This window comes from Geotrypetes seraphini, chromosome 2 (genome assembly GCF_902459505.1).
Source record: "Geotrypetes seraphini chromosome 2, aGeoSer1.1, whole genome shotgun sequence".
NCBI lineage: Eukaryota > Metazoa > Chordata > Amphibia > Gymnophiona > Dermophiidae > Geotrypetes > Geotrypetes seraphini.
In genome coordinates this window covers 222,223,893-222,247,985 of record NC_047085.1, presented here as the reverse complement: position 1 = coordinate 222,247,985, position 24,093 = coordinate 222,223,893, and the positions used below count along the sequence as shown (strand labels likewise).

At 43.3% G+C, this 24,093-nt stretch overlaps 1 protein-coding gene across 5 annotated transcripts in view; it reads right to left on the bottom strand.

The window, feature by feature from the left end:
* Positions 1-1,090: 1,090 nt before the first annotated feature.
* LOC117355895 (cadherin-6-like) overlaps positions 1,091-24,093 on the bottom strand; it is a 324,761-nt gene continuing 301,758 nt past the window's right edge. For all 5 annotated transcript variants that reach the window (XM_033934983.1, XM_033934981.1, XM_033934985.1 and 2 more), the window contains 4 exons: positions 23,228-23,349; positions 18,443-18,557; positions 18,085-18,336; positions 1,091-2,290 (listed from right to left, as the gene is read on the bottom strand). In XM_033934983.1, coding sequence (XP_033790874.1) covers positions 1,800-2,290; positions 18,085-18,336; positions 18,443-18,557; positions 23,228-23,349 — 980 coding nt within the window. In that variant the 3' untranslated portion in view covers positions 1,091-1,799. The remainder of the gene's footprint in view (positions 2,291-18,084; positions 18,337-18,442; positions 18,558-23,227; positions 23,350-24,093) is intronic.

Sequence of the window (24,093 nt, the reverse complement as noted above, 5' to 3'; positions counted from 1 at the left end):
GGTGCTAATAAGAACTGCCCGTCGGCATTCTTAGACCATCGCCAGCCAATATTTCATCACCAGTCATTGTTCATTGCCCTTTATCAAGCATGTCAAACTTGGAGCATCTCTGTGCATTATATCTCCGGGGGGCTCAGAAGCTCGCTCTGATATTTGAGCAGGAGAAACAAAAAGCCACCTCTGAATAAAGCATTATGCTGTAAAATGCAATTGAGAAATCTGCAGTGGTGAGCATCAATAGACATTTCACAGGCTTGTCAGGCTAAGCTCCAGTGCACATTTAACGTCACATGAGCACAAACATGGTCCCAGAACACACATGAAAACACTGCCAAAAAAAGAACCAAAGAACATTAGGATCATTGACGTGCACTGAACAGATGCATAGTGCTCACTTTCTAAATCCCTCTCTCCGCCGCTGCTTTTTCAGGCAGCAGCTTGTGAAATGAGAAAAGGCTTTAGTTATATGATGTTTGCCCTAAGCTACCATTTTACTCATTTGAAAGAATGGTATGACACAGAGAGCATCGAGAACTCCAGCAGTTTCACATTTCCAGACCCTTGGGACTTGATTATCTAATGTTCTCCCCCTCCCCCGCCCCCCCTAGACACACATTAGAAAAAGAAAAACCTTTAGTGCCCAGATGAACTCTTTGATATTGGGGCATATTGCCATTTCACATGGGTCTTGCATGTTACCAAAGCTTGAACTGGTCAGTCTGATCAGGGTTGGAGCCGGGCCCTTTGAATTAAGATTTGAATTGAGCCTTTTTTTTTTTCTGTAATGCAAGCTTTTCATTTGGGTTATCCTCTGCAGGGTGGTACACAATTAAAGCCCTCTGACGAAACGACATTTGATATTTCAATATCTCTTTTTTGAAATTCAGCAGCAAACTCTCAGTGATTTGTAATTAATAAATGTGTGGTAAATGGGATTAACTCTATATCGGGAAAAGAGAGCACCGTCGCCTTCACTGTCAAGCACAGCAGGTCCCCCAAATAGATCATAAAATCAAATTATTTTCTAAGAAGCCCCCGACTGTACAAATTAATTTACACAATATAAATCAAAAGTATCTTGAACTATCAGTCATGAAGACATTTTTCTTTTACTGAATTGGTAGAGGAAATTACAATTGGAGGAGCAGCCAGGACAAGATTTATACATTAAATTAAATGGCCCTTGGATGCCTTTAAAGTTGTTAGTAATTAAGCTTGTACAAAGTTTGGCATTGCTTTGTCGGGCAAATGTAGAGTTGTATAAAAAAAAAGAAAAGAAAACCCAGGATACTTATCATGATTTCTAAAGAATACTACAGTTCGTCCCTCCATTGGAACATAGCAACATACTGCTGTCGAAATGGTCTCTTATTGGTATAGAATAATCTGATTATAGTGAGGACATGGGATCTGAACAAATTGTACAGTGCAGCGTAAGCTTAACAAATATCATTGCCTTTTGTTCCCACCCTGCACTGGGTTTCCAAGCCTGGTTAAGTAAACAGGGCACATTAAAATAAATGAATTGAAAAAAAAAACCCAACAACCCTAAAAAAACAAAAGTAACCCCCCCAATAAAAAAACAACAAAAATACAAAACAAAATGCCTCTTGGAAGCTCATAAAATGTTCTAGAAAAAGTCTTTAATGTTGGATCCACACAGACTGCAATCATTGAACAAATTTGATTCTGCTCGCTGAAGTAGCCCTTTCACAGAGCTCGTGGATAAATATAAGGGACTGGCCACTTCACGTTTTCCAATGTTGCTTCTAGGAATATGAGGCCGAAAAGGCAATATATTAGGAGTCTTTGTCACTCTCTGCACTGCCATACATGTCTGCCAGTTTTCGAAACCGAGGACCCCAGTCATTCAGGTAATCGTAGTCCTGATCTCCCTCTGTAGTCATCGACCCCAAAGAACTGAGCGACTCTGCCACAGAGCCATTTCCTTCATAGGCATAAGTCGCTAATGAGTCATATGGGGGTGCAGTGGGATCTGTATCATTATCCTTTAACCTTTGGTTGATGAAATCTCTGACATCGGTGTTATCCCGTGCTGTTGCAGTCCGACGTGGCAGAAAAAGGGTTTCAGGGACAATGTCACGACGCAACTTATTGTCCTCTATGGCTTCAGGATTCCTCAGTGTGCCGATATCGAAGGCCTGGGTGTCCTCTTCTCCACCGCCCTCATCGTTGTAGCTGACAATGTTGTCTCTGATGTCCTCCTTGGAGACAATCAGGGGCTCTTTTTTTCGCTGCCGCCTTAGCGCTGCAAACAGCACTACGGTAACTACAAAGCGAGATAGAAAACAATTCAGCATCACAGGCAGACAGTAAAGGGGAAATTCTACAAATGGCACCTTAACTTAGGCGCCTAAGTTATGATTAAAATGCTGTTTCAAATGGCACTTAAATAAAATTTCAAGGCGCTTACTGGTGCCTATACAGAAGGCACCGGCGTTGCTAGCACCAGAAGTGGTCGGTGCCTCTGTAGAACCGATTCACATCAAAGGTAGGCGCCAGAAATGTAGGCCTTGAAAACCCTGGCCTACATTTCCAGCGCTTACCTTTGCCGGAGACGTGTTTCTCTAAATGGCGCTGTCACGTGATTGACATGCGATCGGTCAAGGTGGCCACCGACCATAGCGCCGTTTAAAAAATTTGGGTGAAAATGTCACTGCAGACAGGGTAGATGGGTTTTCCAATTTAATAACCAGAGGAGAGATGGAAGAAAATTAGTATTGAAGAGCTTTCATCCTCATCACCTAAAGGTAGGGTTACCAGATTGTACTTTAGTAAAATCTGGACCTATAGACCCACCCCCCCCAGGCCAACCTACTTCCACCCAAACCGCCCTGTTACGCCCCAGTCCCGCCCCCCAATTCCACTCTAGCCCCACCCCCCGCTGCTTGCTCTCATTGGGCAGGAGGGCAACCGTGCATGCGTGGATGCCCTCCAGCCTGACATGATTTTGTGAAAGCTTTTCAAAACCCGGACAAAGTGCTGGGTTTTGAAAAGCCATCCGGACCCCTGGACATGCCCTCGAAAAGGAGGACATGTTCGGGGAAATCTGGACGTCTGGTAGACCTACCTAAAGAGGGCTTTTTACTAAGCGTACCGCAGCTTAAAAAGACTCACTGTGGGGCACACACCGGTGTCCTGCTGCAAGTTCCTTATCTGTACATTTAAACCATGTGCTAATAAAAGATATAAAAAGGACGGAGTCGGTCCAGAGGAAGGCTACTAAAATGGTATGTGGTCTTCATCATAAGGCATATGGGGACAGATTTAAAGATCTAAATCTTTATACTTTGGAGGAAAGGCGGGAGAGGGGAGATATGATAGAGACGTTTAAATACCTACGTAATGTAAATGCGCATGATTCAATTCTCTTTAATTTGAAAGGAAACTCTGTAATGAGAGGGCATAGGATAAAGTTAAGAGGTGATGGGCTCCAGAGGAATCTGAGGAAATACTTTTTTTTAATAGAAAGTGTGGTAGAGGCATGGAACAGTCTCCCAGAAGAGGTGGAGGAGACAGAGCCTGTGTCTGAATTCAAAAGGGCCTGGGATTGGCACGTGGGATCTCTTGGAGACAGAAACTGGAAGAACTGTGATCGTTTAAATTTTTCGTTCTGGTGGGCAAGTCTTTGCTCTAGTTATAGATTTGAAAGAATAAAAGTTGAGAATCTGGGGCATGGTAATATATCTAAATTGATATGGGGGCCCATTGGCATCATATGTTACCTCATTATAATTGATTGTTGACTGTGGGTCAGTTTTTTGTTTACTTTGGTACATATCCATGGAAGGGTGGGAGGGGGTTATTTATGTCATAAATTGATTTTTGAATATTCATACTTGGGATGGGTGGGAAGATATCAATATTCAGAATAGGGTAAGGTTTTTATGGTAATATATGTTTTTGTGTTTTATTGAATCATTATTGAGTGGGTGGGTGGGGGAAAATGGTTGATTATGAACATGTGAAAGTTGAATGTGTTTTTATTGTATCATTATACATTGCATTTGTTGTATTGCACTGTTGAAGTTTTAAAAATTAAGAAAGAATTAAAAAAAAAAAAAGAAGAAAGAAAGAGATAATGGTTACTGCGGATGGGCAGACTAGATGGGCCATTTGCCCTTTATTTGCCATCAAGCTTCTATGTTTCTATCATGAAAGGCTGTGTCTGGAGGGTTGAGAGTGGATGTTTCTGTGCTAACCAGTTACTGCAGCTTTATTAGTGCAGGATTAGCGTTCTATCACCATCAAAATCTGCACTGCTAAGTGTTCACGTACTAATATGTTTTAATAGCCATATGGTAATGATAACAGTAGCATATGAACATTGAAAGGAAAAACAGAAAATTGGCCTTTTTACTGTTGCGATTAAAAATGGCCTTAACGCATGGGAAAAACCTACATGAGGGTATGCTAAGGCCACTTTTTACTGTAATTTATTAAAAGGACCCTTCAGGTTGATACTCGTAAGAGCTCCTTTTACAAAAACCATGATAGCGAGTCCCAGTGTGGCAAATGCAACTCAGCCCATAGGAATTGAATGAGCTTTTGTTGCATTTGCTGCACTGGGGAATTGCTACCACGGCTTTGTAAAAGGGGCCCTAAGTAAACACTCCTAATAATGAGAATGTTTCATTTATATATTTATTTAATATACCACCAGTTTTCCAGTAAAGTGTAAGCAGTTTGCAAATCAAAATGAGCGGAACAGCAAACAGACAAAGACAGATGAACAAGGAATAAAATGCAGTGGATAAATGATAAAACCTACAGTGACATGACACAAGAGGAACGGAAGTACAATACTGAAAAAAATGCCTAACCATGAAAGACCAGGTAGACTCCTTAATCAGAAAGGGTTTTTTCACTCTCTGGAAACTTAAATCCATTAAATCATATTTTGATACGTCAGCATTCAGAATCCTGGTACAATCCCTCGTACTGAGTCAACTTGACCACTGTAACATCGCCTATTTGGCAATTTCCCAAAAGAATATGCGACGTTTACAATTAATGCAAAATGCAGCGGTCAGACTGATCTTCGGGCTAAAGAAATTTGATCACGTGACACCTTATTACCGGCAGCTGCACTGGCTACCGATGGAAGCACGCGAAAAGTTTAAGTTCGCCTGCCTCTGCTTTAAAGTACTATACGGACTAGCCCCTAAATACATAACTGACCTTTTCTCCTTCTCAGCCAACAGACACAAGAGAAGCTCACATTCAAACCCCCAGTTAGAGGATGTAAACTGAAAAAACACCATGAACACCTTCTCTCACATCAGGCAGCATTATGGGGTAAAGATCTAGAACAATTGCTTTCACCCACCACTTATGAGGAATTCAGGAAGCGCCTAAAAACTCATCTGTTCCTGAAATATCTAGACAGCTGACACATACATCTCTTTCTCCTCAATAACGGTTCTCTTGACCTATTAACCACTTGCTTTTACCTCTTTTAAGTTCAATCAATTTGTACCTTTCTTTTATTCTTTTGTAAACCGCATAGAACTTCACGGTACTGCAGTATATAAACTGTTATTATTATTATTATTATTAAATATTGAGAAAGTGAAAGGAGACTGAGAGGGATGCATTTTCTCTGGATAAAGAGTCTGTTCAAGCCTCTCAGAGAGGTATTAAGGTACTATTAGTGAGACCACATGTGGAGGTTGGGGGATGGGCTGGTGTTTCCTTCTAACTCAGGGGTGAGCAACTCCAGTCCTCGAGGGCCGGAATCCAGTCGGGTTTTCAGGATTTCCCCAATGAATATGCATTGACAGCAGTGCATGCAAATAGATCTCATGCATATTCATTGGGGAAATCCTGAAAACCCGACTGGATTCCTGCCCTCGAGGACCAGAGTTGCCCACCCCTGTTCTAACTGATAATGCACCATTACTGCTGTTAATCTGGACACAATTTTGTTAATAACTAAGGCTAGGGTAACCATATAGCTCCCGAAAAAGGAGGACGGGTTGAGATATCCGGGTTTTACTTCCGTTGCTTTCAATAGAAGTAAAACCCAGATGTTTCTATCTGTCCTCCTACTTCCTTTCCTCTCGCTGGAAGTAAAACCTGGATGTCTCAATCCACCCTTCTTTTCCTGGAGTCATATGGTAACCCTAACTTTGGCCCTCTTTAACAAAGCTGATTACTGCAGCGGTCCGCAATAATTGCACCAAAGCCCACTGGGAATTAATGGGCTTCAGTGCCGTTGCCGCACAGGATAGGCAGCTGGAACATTGTTGTTTTGTGTCATTTCTAGGAAAGTTAATTTTGATTGTTTGCACTGGCCATATTTTGAAACAGTGCACAGACCTTTCCTGATATCAGGAGCAATAGTTCACACATGCGCAATGTTTCAGAAAGAGTACGCACTATTCCTGGCAAACGATAAACATGATTTTTTTTGGGAGGGGGTCTACTCATTTTTGGGTTTTAGCATGAAAAATATGTTGTTGACATTTCTCACAGCGTTGCGACTGGCAAGCCATCCCTACAAAACACCAGTCATTTGTCTCAGACAGAGGGGTGGTATGTGTAATGAGGCAATACAGTTTTTCTGGCAAAGATTGTTGTTTCCTATCTCTAATGTAAAATTGTCTATCACTAATAATAATAATGATAAAAAAAAGACAGAGTGCACAGAATTTCATAGATGAAGTTCAGTCCCAAATGCCCAAGAAGCACCAGCACCTAAGACTGATTTGCAAAATTCTGTACGTAACTTGGATAGTCCTCAGAAAACTTTCACATGGCTTGTGCTACATGCAATTGTTACTTCAATGTAAATCACTAACTCTATCATGTACTCTTCTCCAATCCTTAATTTATGAAGCTATATGGTGCTCACTCACATATTGCGGCATCATATATATATTACTGAGAAACCGTAAGTAATGAGCTGCTGTGATGGATAATAATGCAGAACAGCTCATTATCAGGTTGTGAAAACATCTCTGCCTGCTGGCTTTCCCAGTAAAGGTAACTAGACCTCTTTTTTGCCATATTGTTCACAGAAATTATTTTCTATACTACTGGGCTCTTTTGCATATGTCCAGGTGGAAAATGTATTTGTGAAAAATAGTACAAAATGCAGCAGCAAGATCTCTGCTAGGAAAATCGAAGATGAGTGCCACCCTCTACTGAAAGAGTTACACTGGCTCCCGAATGAAAGCAGGGTGAAATTCAAAATCATGCTGCCGACACAGAAAATCATTCATCTTTCAGAACCGCAATATCTAGCAACCACACAAAAACACACTCCCTGCGATCGAGCCAAGAACACCTACTGGAAATGCCCTTCTTCAGAGACATCAAATACAAAAGTGTCAGGACAAGAATGTTCTCAGTGATGACCCCGATATGGTGGAACTCCCTTCCAAAGGAACTAAAACTAGAAAAGGATACCAGAAAATTCAAGAAAGGAATCAAGACCATCCTTTTCACAGACTACTTTAACCAATGAAGAAACTTTCAGGGGTAGATGGGGAGTGTAGCAACAAGGAGGAAAGAGCAGGCTACTCTCCCACCTTGAACGCAACAGGGTGAACAAAGGAAAATACACAGAAAGAGACTTGGGAGTTCTGATCGACAAGTCGATGAATCCGACTGCGCAATGTGCGGCAGCGGCGAAAAGGGCGAACAGAATGCTAGGAATGATAAAGAAGGGGATCACGAACAGATCGGAGAAGGTTATCATGCTGCTGTACCAGGCCATGGTGCGCCCTCACCTGGAGTACTGCGTCCAGCACTGATCACCGTACATAAAAAAGGACATGGTACTACTCGAAAGGGTCCAGAGAAGAGCAACTAAAATGGTTAAGGGGTTGGAGGAGCTGCCATACAGTGAAAGATTAGAGAAACTGGGCCTCTTCTCCCTTGAAAAGAAGAGACTGAGAGGGGACATGATTGAAACGTTCAAGATAATGAAGCGAATAGACTTAGTAGATAAAGACTGATTGTTCACCCTCTCCATGGTAGAGAGAACGAGAGGGCACTCTCTAAAATTAAAAGGGGTTAGATTCCGTATGAACGTAAGGAAGTTCTACTTTTCTCAGAGAGTGGTAGAGAACTGGAATGCTCTTCTAGAATCTGTTATAGGGGAAAACACCCTCCAGGGATTCAAGACAGGGTGGACATGTTCTTGTTAAACCAGAACAAATGCAGGTAGGGCTGGTCTCAGTTAGGGCACTGATGCTTGACCTGGGGTCTGCCGTGTGTGCGGACTGCTGGGCGCGATGGACCACTGGTCTTACCCAGCAGCGGCAATTTTTATGTTCACAGAAACTAGAATTATACCCCTTCTTTTATGAACACATAGCATGGGTTTTAGTGCCAGCAGTGGCAGTAACTGCTCCGATGGTCATAGGAATTATTTGCGCATCGGAGCAGTTACCACCACTGCTGGTGCTAAAACCCGTGCTATGCATTCGTAAAAGAGGGGGATAGTATATATACATAAAATGAATGTAATATGTTATATATATATAGTATGTAAGATAAATATATATACAGTCAAACTTTAGTTTATGAGCATAATTTGTTCTGAAAACATGCTTGTAATCAAAAGACTCGTATATCAAAACGAATTTCCCCATAGGAAATAATGGAAACTCAGAGACAATTCGTTTCATAACCCAAAAACTTTAATACAAAATACTGTATGTACTTGTATTGCAAGACCTCGCTCGTTTAGAATAGTCACTACACTCTTTCAGCGTCAGAGAGAGAAGAACCATCGGCTCAGTTGTGATTGTTCCAATAGGCTGGGCTGTCTCCGTTTATTGCCTACTGTTTAAAACAATAAACGGAGACAGCCCAGCCTATTGGAACAATCGACTAGTTCAATCCACCTCAACCAGACATAGGAGAACCCACACACCATTCACATACCCTCCAACCAAAAACGTCAAAAGAAAAAAATGTACGTCAACCTCCTAGCCACTCAAGCTGCAAAACTCGACCCATAACTCTACAACCTATTGACCATGACCACAGACTATAAAACCTGCAAAAAAGAAATAAAAACCCTTCTATTCATAAAACACATAAAACCGAACTAACACCTGTATCACCTGCAACTACTACATATGAACTTCTAATATCATGACAACTCAGATGTAATTCTTAACAACTCAAAGAAATGTACAAACTACTCCCTAAATACTTCTAATCTCCGGACAAACCATTTGTAATCCGCCTTGAACCGCAAGGTAATGGCGGCATAGAAATCCCTAATGGAATGTAATGTGTGTATACCGTATGTACTTTTAGTTAAAATGTAATAAATGTTTTGCTTGTCTTGTAAAACACTTGCAAATCAAGTTACTTGCAATCCAAGGTTTTACTGTATATGGTAAATATAGTTTGCGAGTCACATTTGCAAACCGCGTTACTCGCAAACCGAGGTTTGACTGTAATTTGAAAAATGTGGGCATAATATACCCCTCTATGACGAAGCCATGATAGCGGCTGCCGTACGGTAATGGGCTTTAGTTTGATTACTGTGGGCCACTGTGGTAATCAGCTTTGTAAAATAGGGCCATAGTTATTAACAAAATTGTGCCCAGATTAGCAGCAGTGACGTAGCGAGGATGAGTGGCACCTGGGACAGCTGCGCCTCTCCCCTGCCCTCTTCTCCGCCCCCTCTGCTCCTTCCTAACCCTTCCCTCCCACACACAAACACCCCCTTTGCCTTCCCCCATACATCTTTAATTTTCCCAGCGCGAGATGCATCACAAACTTGCTGTCGTGTCATGTCGTGTCGACTCTCCCTCTGACATCACTTTCTAGGTGCAGGACCCGGCAGTGATGTCAGAGAGAGTCGACACCGACACGGGCAGGAAGTTCATGATACTGCTCATGCCGGGAAAATGAAAGAGGTACGAGGAAAGGGAAGGGGCACTTGTGCGCAGAAGTGGGTGGGTGGGTGGAGGGGTCTGGATGGAGTGGGGACAGAGAGGAGGACGGGTGCCGGAACCCCCACCAAGTCGGCGCCCCTCCCTTTTACTAACTCACTGAAGGTACAATATCAGTTAGAAGGAAACATCAGCCCATCCCCCAACCTCCACTTGAAGTCTCATTAATAATACATCAATGCTACAACAGACTCTTTATGCAGAGAACATGCATCCCCCCTTTTATGTCTCCTTTCACTTTCTCGATACGTCAGTATTGTATTTCAGTTCCTCTTGTGTCATTTTACTGTTGGTTTCATAATTTGCCCACTGCATTTTATTCCTTGTTCATCTGTCTTTACTGTTCCCCTCATTTTGAATTGCAAACTGCTAACATTTTACTGTAAAACTGGTGGTATATTAAATCAATATATTATTAGGAGTGTAGTTAACAGAAGCAGCTGATAAAATTTAGCTTTATAACAAAAATAAAAAAAATAATCTGGTGGCATATACGGTACATAGCTATCACCTTCTCCCCCTCAACACAAATCCTAGAATATAGAGCATAAAACAACTCCCTTGCAACCCTGCGAAATGCCTAATACAGTGGTTCCCAACCCTGTCCTGGAGGACCACCAGGCCAATCGGGTTTTCAGGATAGCCTTACTGAATATGCATGGAACAGATTTGCATGCCTGCCACTTCCATTATATGCAAATCTCACTCATGCATATTCATTAGGGCTATCCTGAAAACCCGATTGGCCTGGTGGTCCTCCAGGACAGGGTTGGGAACCACTGGCCTAATACATGATCCGTACAAAACCATGGCATGTCAGGATCGTGCTCTTTGCGTTCACTGTAATGTCAGGGCAGCTGCTAATTCAAGAGCACCGATTCCAATTAGAAATGCTGGCGTTTTTTTTCCCCCCCCCCCAAAGCTAGAGTCATTTTTAATCATCTCTGTTTTGAGACATTGTCCTCTTCAATTTTCAGTTGCTTTTCCACCTTCCTTTTTGGCTTACTTGTATAATAATCTAGGGTCGATGCAAACTGTTTCTCACAATCTCGGCCAGCTTTTTTTCATGTATCCAAAGAAGGCAGCCTCCAATGAAGGATGGGTATCTAAGCGATGGCAATTAGCTGTTTTCTTTGGGCCTCTTTAAAGGAGATCGAAATATGCTTTCTGGAAGTCATCTTTCATTCTCCTCTTACACTTAAAAATTTAATTTCAAAATTAAATAGATATTACTACACAGAATGCTTTTTAGCACTGAAGCAGTGAGTCTTGCCGCCATCTAAAACTGAACATGGCCAAGACTGATCTTCTTTCCTTTCCACCTAAACCCATCTCTCCTCTTTCCCTGTTCTCTATTGTGAAAAACAAATTCATCCTCTCTGACTTGTCGGCTCGCAATCTTGAGGTAATCTTTGACTCATCTCTCTCATTCTCCTCACATATCCAACAGACTGCCCAAAACTGTTGTTTCTTTCTTTACATTATCACTAAAATCAGACTCTTCCTTTCTGAGCACACTGCCAAGACCCCCATCACCTCTCACCTAGACTACTGCAACCTGTGTGTGGCGCAGTGGAGAGGAGTGTGTGGCGCAGTGGATGGAGCTACGGCCTCAGCACCCTGGGGTTATGGGTTCAAACCGCGTGCTGCTCCTTGTGACCCTGGGCAAGTCACTTAATCCTCCATAGCCCCAGGTACGTTAGATAAATTGTGAGCCCACCGGGACAGAGAGGGAAAAATGCTTGAGTACCTGATTGTAGAACCTCTTAGATAACCTTGATAGGCGGTATATAAAAACCTAATAAACTTGAAACTTGAAACACTAAACCAGGGGTGTCAAAGTCCCTCCTCGAGGGCCGCAGTCCAGTCGGGTTTTCAGGATTCACTGCTTTCATTGTATGCTAATAGATCTCGTGCATATTCATTGGGGAAATTCTGAAAACCCGACTGGATTACGGCCCTCGAGGAGGGACTTTGACACCCTGCACTAAACCATCTTTCTCCCCCTTCAATCTGTTCAGAATTCTACTACACCCCTCCTATTCCGCCAATGTCACTATGTTCACACTATCTCTCTGGTCAAGTCACTTAATTTGCTCCCTATCCATTTCCACATACATTTCAAATTCCTCTTACTGACCTACAAGTGTACACTCCTCAGCTCTTCAGTATCTCACTCCCCAAACTCCACCCCCCCCCCCCCCCCCCTCGGCACTCCACTCATCGGATATATCTCTCTTATCTGTATCCTTTTCTGTTACGGCCAACTCCAGACTCCATCCCTTCTATTTTGCTGCATCATATGTCTGGAACAAATTGTCTTACTCGGCTTGCCAAACTCCATCTCAAGCAGTATTCAGATCCAGACTCAAAGCTCACTTCTTTAAAGATGCTTTCAATTCCAAACTCCAACCCACCTTCTAAATACCAACATCTGTCTTATCATTCCCCCATCTGAGCACTGTGTTTTGATGTACCTTCTTGTCCAGTTTGTCTGTCTTGACTAGACTACAAGCTCTTTTGCACTCCTTTGGACTGTCTCTTCTATGTTTTGATGTACAGTGCTGTGTATGTCTAGTAGTGCTGTAGAAATGATTAGTAGTTTTACTAGTAGTATTATTATCCAGAACTCATTTTACCCGTGTACATTACTGACTTTAATAACACTGAACTCATATAATTATCTCTTAGTCCCCAAAGAGAAGCTGACTGAGTCTTAAAAGTACCTCAACTCAGAAATCATCAAAATGAGGATGTGGAAAGGTGGGATTACTTTTTCAACAAGATGATGAAGGAATCACAAAGTCAGGATGCAGTGGAGCAAAATAGAAGAAGGGGGGGGGGGGGGAGACCTCCTTGAAGAAGCCGTAAAGCGAAACATGTCGGAACGACTGGTCCTTTTCCAACATTGATGGAATACCAGCGCAACTTACAGCTAAGTTTTTTGTAAAAATTATTATTATTTTTTTAGAAGTTTAATAAAAATGAAAAATATATATAAGAAAGCACTTTTAACAACTTTCACAAAACACGGAGCACTAACAAAAAATACACACTGGCAGATCTGTGTGCTTGTTCTTCTATGGGACTAAAAACATTGAGTCCATAGAAAAGCACTCTGAAGATTCTGCAAAATAAATGTGGAGAATTTGGTGTGTATTACTGTCCTATTAGGGGATATAGGAATTTAGCATTTAGTCCATGTCGAGGCTAGTGTAAATACTGGCACCTAAATTTGGCAGTTGGGTGTGAAAGTGAAAGTATTCTGTAATTTACGTGTACAACTACTTGACACACCCCTTTTATAATTGTGTGCATTGGCATTTAGGTGCTAAGTTTATAGAATAATGCCTAAGTGCAATTACAAGAGTAACTACAAATTAGTGACACTGGCCACTTATTCACTAAATTTTATAGATGGTGCCTAAAAAAAATAGTGAAGGAAAATAGCACTGAGCCAGTGGCGTAGTGAGGGTAGGAGGCAGTGGTGCAACCCCCACCCTCCTCTCTGCCTTCCGCACCACACGCTTGCCCTCCCTTCCCACCCTCTTCCCACTTTAAATCTTCATCAGCATGAGAAGTAGAGAATGACACGGTGAAAAAATTGGTCCCCGTCACTGCCCCGTCCCCGTCTCACCATCCTCTGCACCGCCCCGTCACCGCCATTCCCTTCACCGCCCCGTCACCGCCACTGCCACCCCATTCACCGCCCCATCACCGCCACTGCAACCCCATTCACCGCCCCGTCACCGTCACCGCTGCATACATAAAAGCCTCAAACGGGTACAATTTTATATACTTTTCTTTATTTACGTATAAAGGAAACATTCTTTAAAACTTTAAAACTTAGTTAAATATTAGTTAATAACTATACAAAAACAAACACGACATGTACTTTTAATGCTTACAATGTTAGCCTACATGGTAAGTAGACGCGGCCGCTGTACCTAATCGCGGCAAAGATCTCCCTGCCGTGATTAGCATAGTGACCGCGGCTACGGCTGCAAGTCTCCCCTCCCCCCAGCGATCACGGCAGGAGGGCACCCAACCCCTCCTGTAGACCCCCCCCAACGGCCCTCCCGACAATCGCAGCAGAAGGGTACCCAACCCCTCCTGCCGGTCCTCCCAATGGCCTCCCCTAAGATCGCCGGCAGGAGGGTACCCAACCCCTCCTGCTGGACCCCCCCCCCAACGAAACCTCCCACCCCGGAACCCCCTTAGTCTTACTTTCCAAGTTGGACCGGACGGCTCCTCACACGTATGGCCAGCAGGCTTGCCTCCGTCCAAATGAGGCGGGCCCGCCCCTACCCTGCCCAACCCACAGGATCCTAGGGCCTGATTGGTCTAGGCACCTAAAGCCACTCCCGCTATAGGAGGGGCCTTAGGTGCTTGGGCCAATCGGGCCCTAGGATCCTGTGGGTTAGGCAGGGGAGGGGAGGGGCGGGCCCGCCTCATTTGGACGGAGGCAGGCCTGCTGGCCAAACGAGCGAGGAGCTGTCCGGTCCAACTTGGAAAGTAAGACTAAGGGTGGTGTTTCGGGATGGCGGGGTTTGTTGGGGGAGGGTCCGGCAGGAGGGGTTGGGCACCCTCCTATTGGCGATATAGGGGGCCGTTGGGGGGCCGGCAGGAGGGGTTGGGCACCCTCCTACCAGTGATCATAGGGGGGCTGTTGGGGAGCTGGCAGGAGGGGTTGGATATCCTCCTGCTGCGATCGTCGGGGGGGCTGTTGGGGTAGGCAGGAGGGGATGGGTACCCTCCTGCCGCGATCGTTGGGGAGGGCTGGTTCTGTCGGCATGAAGGGCTGAGCACCTTCCTGCCGGTGATCGTCGGGGGCGGGGGGGGCGGTTTCTATTGGCAGGAAGGGTTGATCTGACAAATGAGGAGCCAGTATATTGGGGGGCGGAGTCAATGCGGCAACGTGCAAGTTGGATCGAGAGTTGGAGGAGAGAGACAACATGGCGGAGACATCAAACACCCGGTCACGAACACGGTGAAACACAGGTAAATAGCGGTTCCTAGAAGGGGGTACATTGGCCTGCGAGGACAAATCTTTTCACTGTTTTTGCGGGCGGTGAAAACTTTTGTCCCCGTGTCTGCGGCGATTTGGCTTTGGAGTCTCCATAACCCTCAGCCAAACCGCAGCCACGCCGCAGCTCCCTGCGGGGATCGCTCCCCGTGTCATTCTCTAATGAGAAGCTTCTCTGGCCTGCTGCTCATGCTGGCGTTGGCTTTCCCTCTGCCGTCACTTCCTGGCCCCATGACCCGTGACCCGGAAGTGATTTCAGAGAGAGCCAGGCCAGCACGAGCAGCAGGTTAAAGCAGTTGCTTGTGTTGGTGAAGATTTCAAAGAGGTACTGGGAGTGGAGGGGGTAGGGTGGTGCGCAAGCATCACGTGGGGATGCAGAAGGTGCCGGTGCCCCCACCAAGATGGCATCCAGGGTGGTCCACCCCTCCCTGCTCCCATACTATGCTACTGTGCTGAGCGTTATTCTATAAACAGTGCTCAAAGCTAGGCGCTGTTATAGGATAATGCTTTTTGAAGGAAACCACACCTAGGGCTCCTTTTACTAAGCTGCGTTAGGGCTTTAATGTGCAGAATAGCATGCGCTATATTGCCACACGCACTAGACCTTAATGCCAGCATTGAGCTGGCGTTAGTTCTTGCCGCATAGTGCGCGGTAATTTCCTGTGTGCGCTAAAACCGCTAGCGCACCTTAGTAAAGGAGCTCCTAAGATGCAGCCATTTATACCAACTGAAAAGTGGTGTAAATCCTCATATTGTGGAGGGGGGGCTCCATTATTCTATAATTATACGCATAAATTGTAGAAACACCCCTGAGCCACCCATGATCCTGCTATTTCCATGCCTCCTTTTTAAACCTACCTCAGGCGTAGCCTAATGGTTAGTACAGCAGGCTGAGATTCTGTGGAGATGGGTTCAATTCCCACTGCATCTCCTTGTGACCCTGGACAAGTGACTGAACCCTCCATTGCCCCAGGCACAATACTTAGATTGTGAGCCCACTAGGGACAGAGAAAATATGTGTATGGCTCTGCAAGTGTACAGTATCACTATAGAAATGATTAGTAATAGTAATTTCAAATAGCCCCCCAAATTGCTCATTAAGATTCTAATAAGTGGTTCGTTATTCAATCAAATTGCATGTGCAAATTGGGCCTTTATTGTACGTAAGGTCAATTGGCACCTAATTTAACGACTAGCCTCCCCCCTTTATTAAACCGTGTTAGGGTTTTTTATTGCAGGCCATGCCGGTAAATTCTCTGACGCTTATAGGAATTCTATGAGCATCGGAGCTTTTACTGCCGCGGCCTGCAATAAAAAACACCTAACGTAGCTTTATAAAAAAAAAAAAAAAAGTGTATGTGTGTGTGTGGAGGGGGGGGGGGGGGAAGAGAGGGGAAGTAAGTTAGGTGTGCAACTGGCACCATTCTGGCCAAAATTTGCGTCGTAGACCCTCTTCCCACTTTGATTACAACATTTTCATCAGGATATTCAAAAAAGATTGTCTGCTTATTCACACTATATCACAATCCAGAAAAGTATCTATAAACTCTTTCATAATCTGGCATAAATAATCACTGAATACTCAAACATTACACAAGGATCATAAGTGCCTCCTGGAGTGCACAGCTATTTCAGTGACTGCTGCAAAGATCCAAGTCATTTAACTATTTGTTTCTCCTCCCTCTCTCTCCCAAATTTTTCTTTTATACTTTTTTTTTTTGTCCATACAGTAAACCCCCGCAAATTTGCAGTTCGCAAATCGTGGACTCAGTAATTCGCGGTATTTTCCGACCACCTCTTCCTGGTACTAAAGTCATGGTTGCATCAATCAGGAGCTGCTTTGACACGCTATCTGGCGTATCAAAGCAGCTCCTGATTGGTGTAACCATGACTTTAGTACCAGGAAGAGGTGGTCTGAAAATGTGCCCAGCTTTGTAAGGACAGTGGTGCCTCACACAACGAACTTAATTGGTTCCAGGAGCAAGTTTGTTATGCGAAAAGTTCGTTATGTGAAACGCGTTTTCCCATAACAATACATGTTAAAAAAAATAATTCGTTCTGTAGCATAAAATATGCTAAGATGACATAAAAAAAGATAAATTTTTTGTTATTATTTTTATTTAGATACATCTAAAAACATAATTGTTTTTTAAAACAACACACATTTTTTAAATTTAAAGACAGACTAAGTAGAGTCTAATTTTACAGTGAGAGAGGGCAGAGTCTCAGCGGCAAAAACTGGGACTTAACTGTTCATTTTTTTTTTTTTTTTCTAGCATCGGGGAAGCGGCGAGAGTAGCTCCGCCCCCCCAACGCATCAGCAGTAGGCGCCGGGCCCCTGCGAGCCGACGGTCCGCCACTGCACAGGGAGCCAGGCGGAGAGAGGGCAGTTAAGCGCAGTGCCTGCGCGGAAGGATGCAGCTCGGGCGACTTCGTTGTGTGAAACGAAGTTCGTTGTAGGAAGCAAGACATGAAGTTCGTTGTGCGCAGCGTTCGCTGTGCGAGGCGTTCGTTATGCGAGGCACCACTGTACATTTTAAGCACCCTCCGGTACCCCAGCTGCCCTCTCCTGCCTTCGTTCAGCTGAAAAAAACGTATGTGTGTTTTTTTGAAATTCACGGGTGTTCCTGGAACAGAAACCCCATGAATTTCAGGGGAGTACTGTACATAAATGGCAGTATTCCATAAATTTAAGAGTGCAAATGGTGTTTACATTTAGGCTACACCCAAACAGGAGATTCTACCTCCTCAAGGTAGAACACAGAAAAAACAAAAGAGGCGACTTGTGCTCAATCTATTATTCACGTACAAGACCCGACACGTACGAGTTTCAGCCCTAAGGCCTGCCCTCAGGGGTCTAAAAAAATGTTATAATAAATTTGATTTTGTAGACCCCTGAGGCAGGCCTTAGGGCCGAAACACGTATGTGTCGGGTCTTGTACATGAATAAAAGATTGAGCACCACAGGTTGTCTCTTTGATTTTTCCCGTGTGTACATTTAGGCAACACATTATAGAATGAAGGAGGCAGCCTCTGTCATAGAATGGCAAAAGAAAATCCCCTCTTTTGGCATCACTTGTAGAATTTGGGCCCAAATGTCAGAATCTGTTTTACCTAGTAGAATAATGATGCAGAGGAGAATGGCAATCAAAGCGCCGGTGCTAAGGCCAGTAGGGTGGATCAAGGCTTCTGCATGACATGACTGCATATTTCCCCAACGATCGCAGGCACACACTCGGATGGTCAGCGTGCCAGTGCTGCTCTGTATGGGATAATCACTGTCAGATATCAACACAGGCAAGAGGTAGGTGTTTATTTCATGTCGATTATATCCATTCCTGCGGGTGACGATCCCTGCCGTGTTATCTGAAAACACAATGGATACTGTACGTGTGGGTCTGGAATGTTGACAGACTACAAATTTCAGAAGAACAAACATGAATGTTCCATGGAACACAGGTTCATGATCTACCTTTGTTGTCGTGGACAGTGAAGTTGGAGGTGGTGACTGCTTCTGGTACCAGGGAGAATAAAAAGTGAGGTTGAGGGGAGTCATCTTTATCGACAGCACTTATGGTCTGTATCAACTGAATTTGCAAAGGCAAGACACACACAAAAAAATTGTTGTTACTTCTTACGCATATCTGACTCCATTTCAGATCACAATTTTATTTATTTGACTTTATATTTACTGTCCCACAAAAGCATCACAGAAGAAACCAACAACATATAACCAAACAATAACAGGGCACACAATCAAATACACAAGTAAAATGTACAAATAATCACACAATAAAAATTACTGGGTCGATATTCAATGTGATTTAACTGGCCAGGGTAATTAACAAAAGTTTTACAGTATCTTTATGTGGTAACCCATAGCTGGCTAAGTGCTGAATATCACACTTAACTGGCTACATGTTAGCCAGTTCCGCCAGCCTGGAATTTCAATGCCAAAGCCTAGACATGGTCTGGACTGAATTTCCAGGTTTAACTCTGGTTATGGTCAGCAAAATGCTGATCGCTGCCAGATGGATATCAAGTTCTAAAATATTTTAAATGAAGTTTCATATCACTGAGTCTTTATAAGTTTCCATGAAACCAGATGATCAGAGTACAGGCAAATTTCATGGAAAATATGGGCTCTAAAATGGCTCCATCTCATCTGGACATAATGGCGTGTGGTCAATGCCTTTGGAGGATTCACTCAACTTCCTGAAGGCTCTGACGGCACTGCTCTGAATTTGATTGGTTGAACAGGCAGCAGGCAGAAGCTGCTCAGCCAATCAAATTCAGACCAGCACTGTCAGGGCCTTCATGGGGTTGGGTGAATCCCCAGCCCTAGAGCCCTGTTTTTTTTTTTGTTTGTTTACTTTTTCTTGATACAGTTTAACTGGATGAGCAGACTGCCTGCTCAACAAATCAAACTGCATTAACTAAAAAGTAAACAAAACAAACAAAAAAAAGCAGGGCTGTAGAACTGGGGATTCACTGAATTCCCTGAAAGCCTTGATCTCATGCCAGTGTCTGGACAGGTTGTGTCACTATTGGTTTTAGCTGTGATTTTATGTTCTTCTAGTCCAGGTTAAATATTTTTTTTTCCAGATGAGATGCATAGATCCTTTGGAACACCTGCCTCACTAGAGCCTGAACCCTAGAAAGAGACACAATCCATACTTTTTGTTTTCATGGTACCAATTTGCTAATTTTATTGAAGAAAAAATACAGCCGGAACAATAACCGTCTGTCAAAATCCCACAAGCTACACAGTAAAATCCAGAGACAAGGGAATAGTAGTAGAGATAAAAAGAAACACAATCCACTTCAGCCAATATTGAGTGCTATTTAACCAGCCAAAACAGTGCTGACCAGTTAAATAGCGCTTAATCGGTTAAATGCAAATAGTCAGTGCAAGATAACTGGTCATCTCCACTGAATATTCATGGTCAGTGGCTAAAAGTTAACCAGCTATATTGAGCAATAGCTGGTAATTTTCAGCATTGAGGGCTAAGTTTAGTGTCCAAATCAGGCTGCGTAAATAGCAGTCCTATCTTTGGCCACTACAAATGTACCCCCCACCTTTTGCCAAACCGCAAAAGCGTTTTTTTTAGCATAGGCCAGTGTGCTGAATGCTCTGGGCTGCTCCCGACATTCATAGAGCTCTTATGAGCATCGGGAGCAGCACAGAGCATTCAGCACGCTGGCCTGCACTAAAAACCGCTTCCACGGTTTTGTAAAAGGTGGGGGTTAACCAGCCAGGGCTGAATTGACTTAGCTGGTTAAATTATTGCCAGTCTCCCCAGAAATGGATATTCAATGCCAGTCACTGGAAACAGCCTGGCACTGAATATTCACAGAAAGCGCTAACCGCAAGAGTTAGACGGCTTACTTCCCATGTTCTGAATACTGGCCCGATTTCTTCCTCCTACAAAATTTACAGTCTGTAAAACCCAACAGTCTGCACCTACTGCGTGTCTCAATTTTGATACTCATGATAGGTCAATGACGACATCATGAATATGGCACAAAGGGCCATATTCTGCATATGGCGCTGATTGCGCCTACTGGTGCCTAACTTAATTACTTGAATTGGCGCAGTTAATTGACTGTGTCATTTAAAACCAATTAAAAAGTCATTAAATATAAAGTAGGCGCCTGTCAGTGTTGGCTCCGGAATTGCACCTACAGCATGGTGGCTAGCAGTGCCTAAGGTCAAAATAGGTATGATTAGGGGCAGAGATGACCATACGTGCTGCTAGGCCCGATTCTCTGTAAAACTTAGGCACCAGAAATGTAGGCCTTTAAAACCCTGGCCTACATATCCGGCACCTAAGTTTTTTCTTAGGTGCCAGTAGCCACGATTTTACTAACGGCGCCTATGCCTGATTGTCACGTGGCCAGTGCCATTTTTTTAAGGTGCTGTCTGCGTAAAGCGCCGTTTACAGAATCAAGGCCAAACTCTTTTAAACATCACCTTACTGCTTAACAAAATAGCATACGTAGAGTAGGTGTAAATAGAAGTTAAGGCCACACTTTTGGGCCTTAACTTCTATTCAGAAAAGGTAAGAAGTGTTGTTGAAAATGCTAAGTGATCAGATTTCAAGCTGAACCTCTGTGGATACTACTAGCATACTTAACACACTTAAAACAGCCACATAAAGCTACTGATGTAGACTGCAAAAGATATTACCCCACCTAAATTCAGACCTTGAGGAATGTATTTAAAGGCTATTCCACCGGTCAGTAGCCACCTGGACAATTCCCATCTAGGTCAATTCCCACCTGAACATTTCCCCCCCCCTGGATAGTTCCCCCCTCTCCCAAGTACTGCTTTGGGTGTGACTGTTCTGTGTGCAGCACACGAGTGTTAGGGTTAGGGGGAGATACCAAGTGTTAAGGTAAGGGTGTTGGTTTTTTTTTTGTGGAATGGGTGTTATTGTTTTTTTAAATTAGGTATACGTATGTCTGGTCAAGGAGGAGAATTGTCCATTATGAGTAGCTAGGAATTGTCTGGTGAGAATTTACCTAGGTGGTAATTTTCCTGGTGGAAATCGGTGGGTGGGAACTCTCCGGTGGAAATTGTCTGGGTGATAACTGACTTAGAACTCTCCACCATTATGCAAATAAGAGAACTCCCTTTGTGATATCCCATTGCACCAAAACAAGGGGGATTATGAATTACAGGTGTGAAAATGATTCTTCTACTGTAGTTGGGGGTCAGCATCAGTCGGATGACAGAGTTCAGAGGTTATCACACTATTCGTCAGATTCCAGTGTATTTGACTTTTTGTAAGTTTTTGAAGGCTTACTTTTTTAAAGAAGCTTTTAGTAATACTTGAGGAGATTGGATGGCTGGCAGGCTTTATATTATACTAGCTGATGCCCCGACGTTGCACGGGTATTTAATTATAGCAATAACACTGTACATGGATTCAAATAAAGATACTTTATAGTGGTGAATGAAATTATTTTTTTACAGCTTAATAAAAAGTACAATATTCAAATTATAATGTGAAATATTTGACAAAATGAATACAATACAACTAACGCAAAACGTGATTATAAACAACAATTTTAGTTTCACCTCCTGGGGCAAGAACATATAAATTCTAGGGTGAACCCACCCTTGAGCAAGCAATATAGAGTTGTGGGCCGCGAGACCCCCAGAACATATCACCCCAGGTAGTGAGGGATCTGCATACCAAGTTTCATTCAAATCAGTCAAGCCGTTTTTGAATTACTGTGAGAATGGCAGCTTTTTACATATTTTCCATTGACATGAATGGGTGAAATCTGATTTTCTGTTTGTAGCTCCGCCCACGTGTGCAGGTGGGCCGCGAGACCCCCAGAACATATCACCCCAGGTAGTGAGGGATCTGCATACCAAGTTTCGTTCAAATCGGTCAAGCCGTTTTTGAATTACAGTGAGAATGGCAGCTTTTTACATTTTTTCCATTGACATGAATGGGTGAAATCTGATTTTCTGTTTGTAGCTCCGCCCACGTGTGCAGGTGGGCCGCGAGACCCCCAGAACATATCACCCCAGGTAGTGAGGGATCTGCATACCAATTTTTGTTCAAATCGGTCAAGCCGTTTTTGAATTACTGTGAGAATGGCAGCTTTTTACATTTTTTCCATTGACATGAATGGGTGAAATCTGATTTTATGTTTGTAGCTCCACCCACGTGTGCAGGTGGGCCGCGAGACCCCCAGAACATATCATCCCAGGTAGTGAGGGATCTGCATACCAAGTTTCGTTCAAATCGGTCAAGCCGTTTTTGCGTGATCGCGGCACATACACACATACATACCTCCGATTTTCTATATATAGATTTTGTTTTAAGTTTTGAAAAGTAGATTGTAATTGTGCTAGTTTTAATTTTGTATTGTTTGATGATGTTATGTTGTTTGTCTATTAATTTATTTGTGTGTAAATTGAATAAATAAATAAATACATGAATGAATAAATAAATTGTAACCCACATAGATTGTTGTGATATGCAGGATATACGTTTTAAATAAATAAATAAATGTTACTGGCTGCCTCAGAGTGGCTGAGTTCATGTTTCTTATATACTTAAATTGTTAGGTACTTTTAGATTCTATTTCTATATTCAGGGCCTGAGAAGAACACAACAGTTATTACTGGCTTCTGCCGCTACTGGTGTTCATTCACCACACACATGTGTCATTGCGACGCGTCAGACTGGTTCCTTCTCATTTGCAATTTATGAAAGAGTGCAAAGACTCAACACACCTGGCCTGCCTTTGCATTTTCACAAATGAATGTCTCGTAGAACATAGCAAGCTCTGGGGCATTGTCGTTCACATCCAAAACCTTAATGAACACAGGAACGCGGCTGATATCTTTCGGATTCTCTGCCAGAAATAAAGAGAAAGCAATTTAATGTGTATCAATGACTAGGTTTCCGCATCTACCAAGGAAAGACATACAGGTGCTTCAATAATGATACCTCTCTGCGCAGCCATGAGAGACAGAGGAAGTAGCTCTTTGCCAAGATGCAAAACCAATAATTTATTTGTGTCATGCATAACAGCAGTAATGACCAGTTTATTCTGATGATTCCATTAGGACGACTTAAGCCTTAAAATAGACTTTTTTTCCTCCATTTTTTTTTTTTTTTATATCAGCGGAAGGGAGAAGTTGTTGCAGAAAGCCATTTCTCCCAACTAGCACTTCTATGCTGCCTTGGACCTGTTTCCCATGCACAATGTACAGGAAAAATATGTTTCTTTATTGCATGGCTGAGGAATGCATAATATCGGCATTACTATCCATTTTAATGCAGCCTGCGGTAAAAGTTTCCACGCAAGTTAACACCCATATTGAAATCCTTTCTGCATTGCTCGATCAGAAAAACCACATCCCATGGTAATGCTTTCTGCACCAACTTCTCTGTAAGCTCTATATGTAACTGAAAGGTCTGCCCATATCTATATCCCCTTGCATCTAATGTAAGTTATGTGTGCCAGTGTATAACTGTTCATAGACAATGGCGTGAAAGACAAAAGCGCGCGCCGACAATTGAGCGCAGCGTGCGCCGCCGCGCCGCTCTAAATTACAGTTTTTAGGGGCTCCGACGGGGTTTTTTTGTTGGGGAA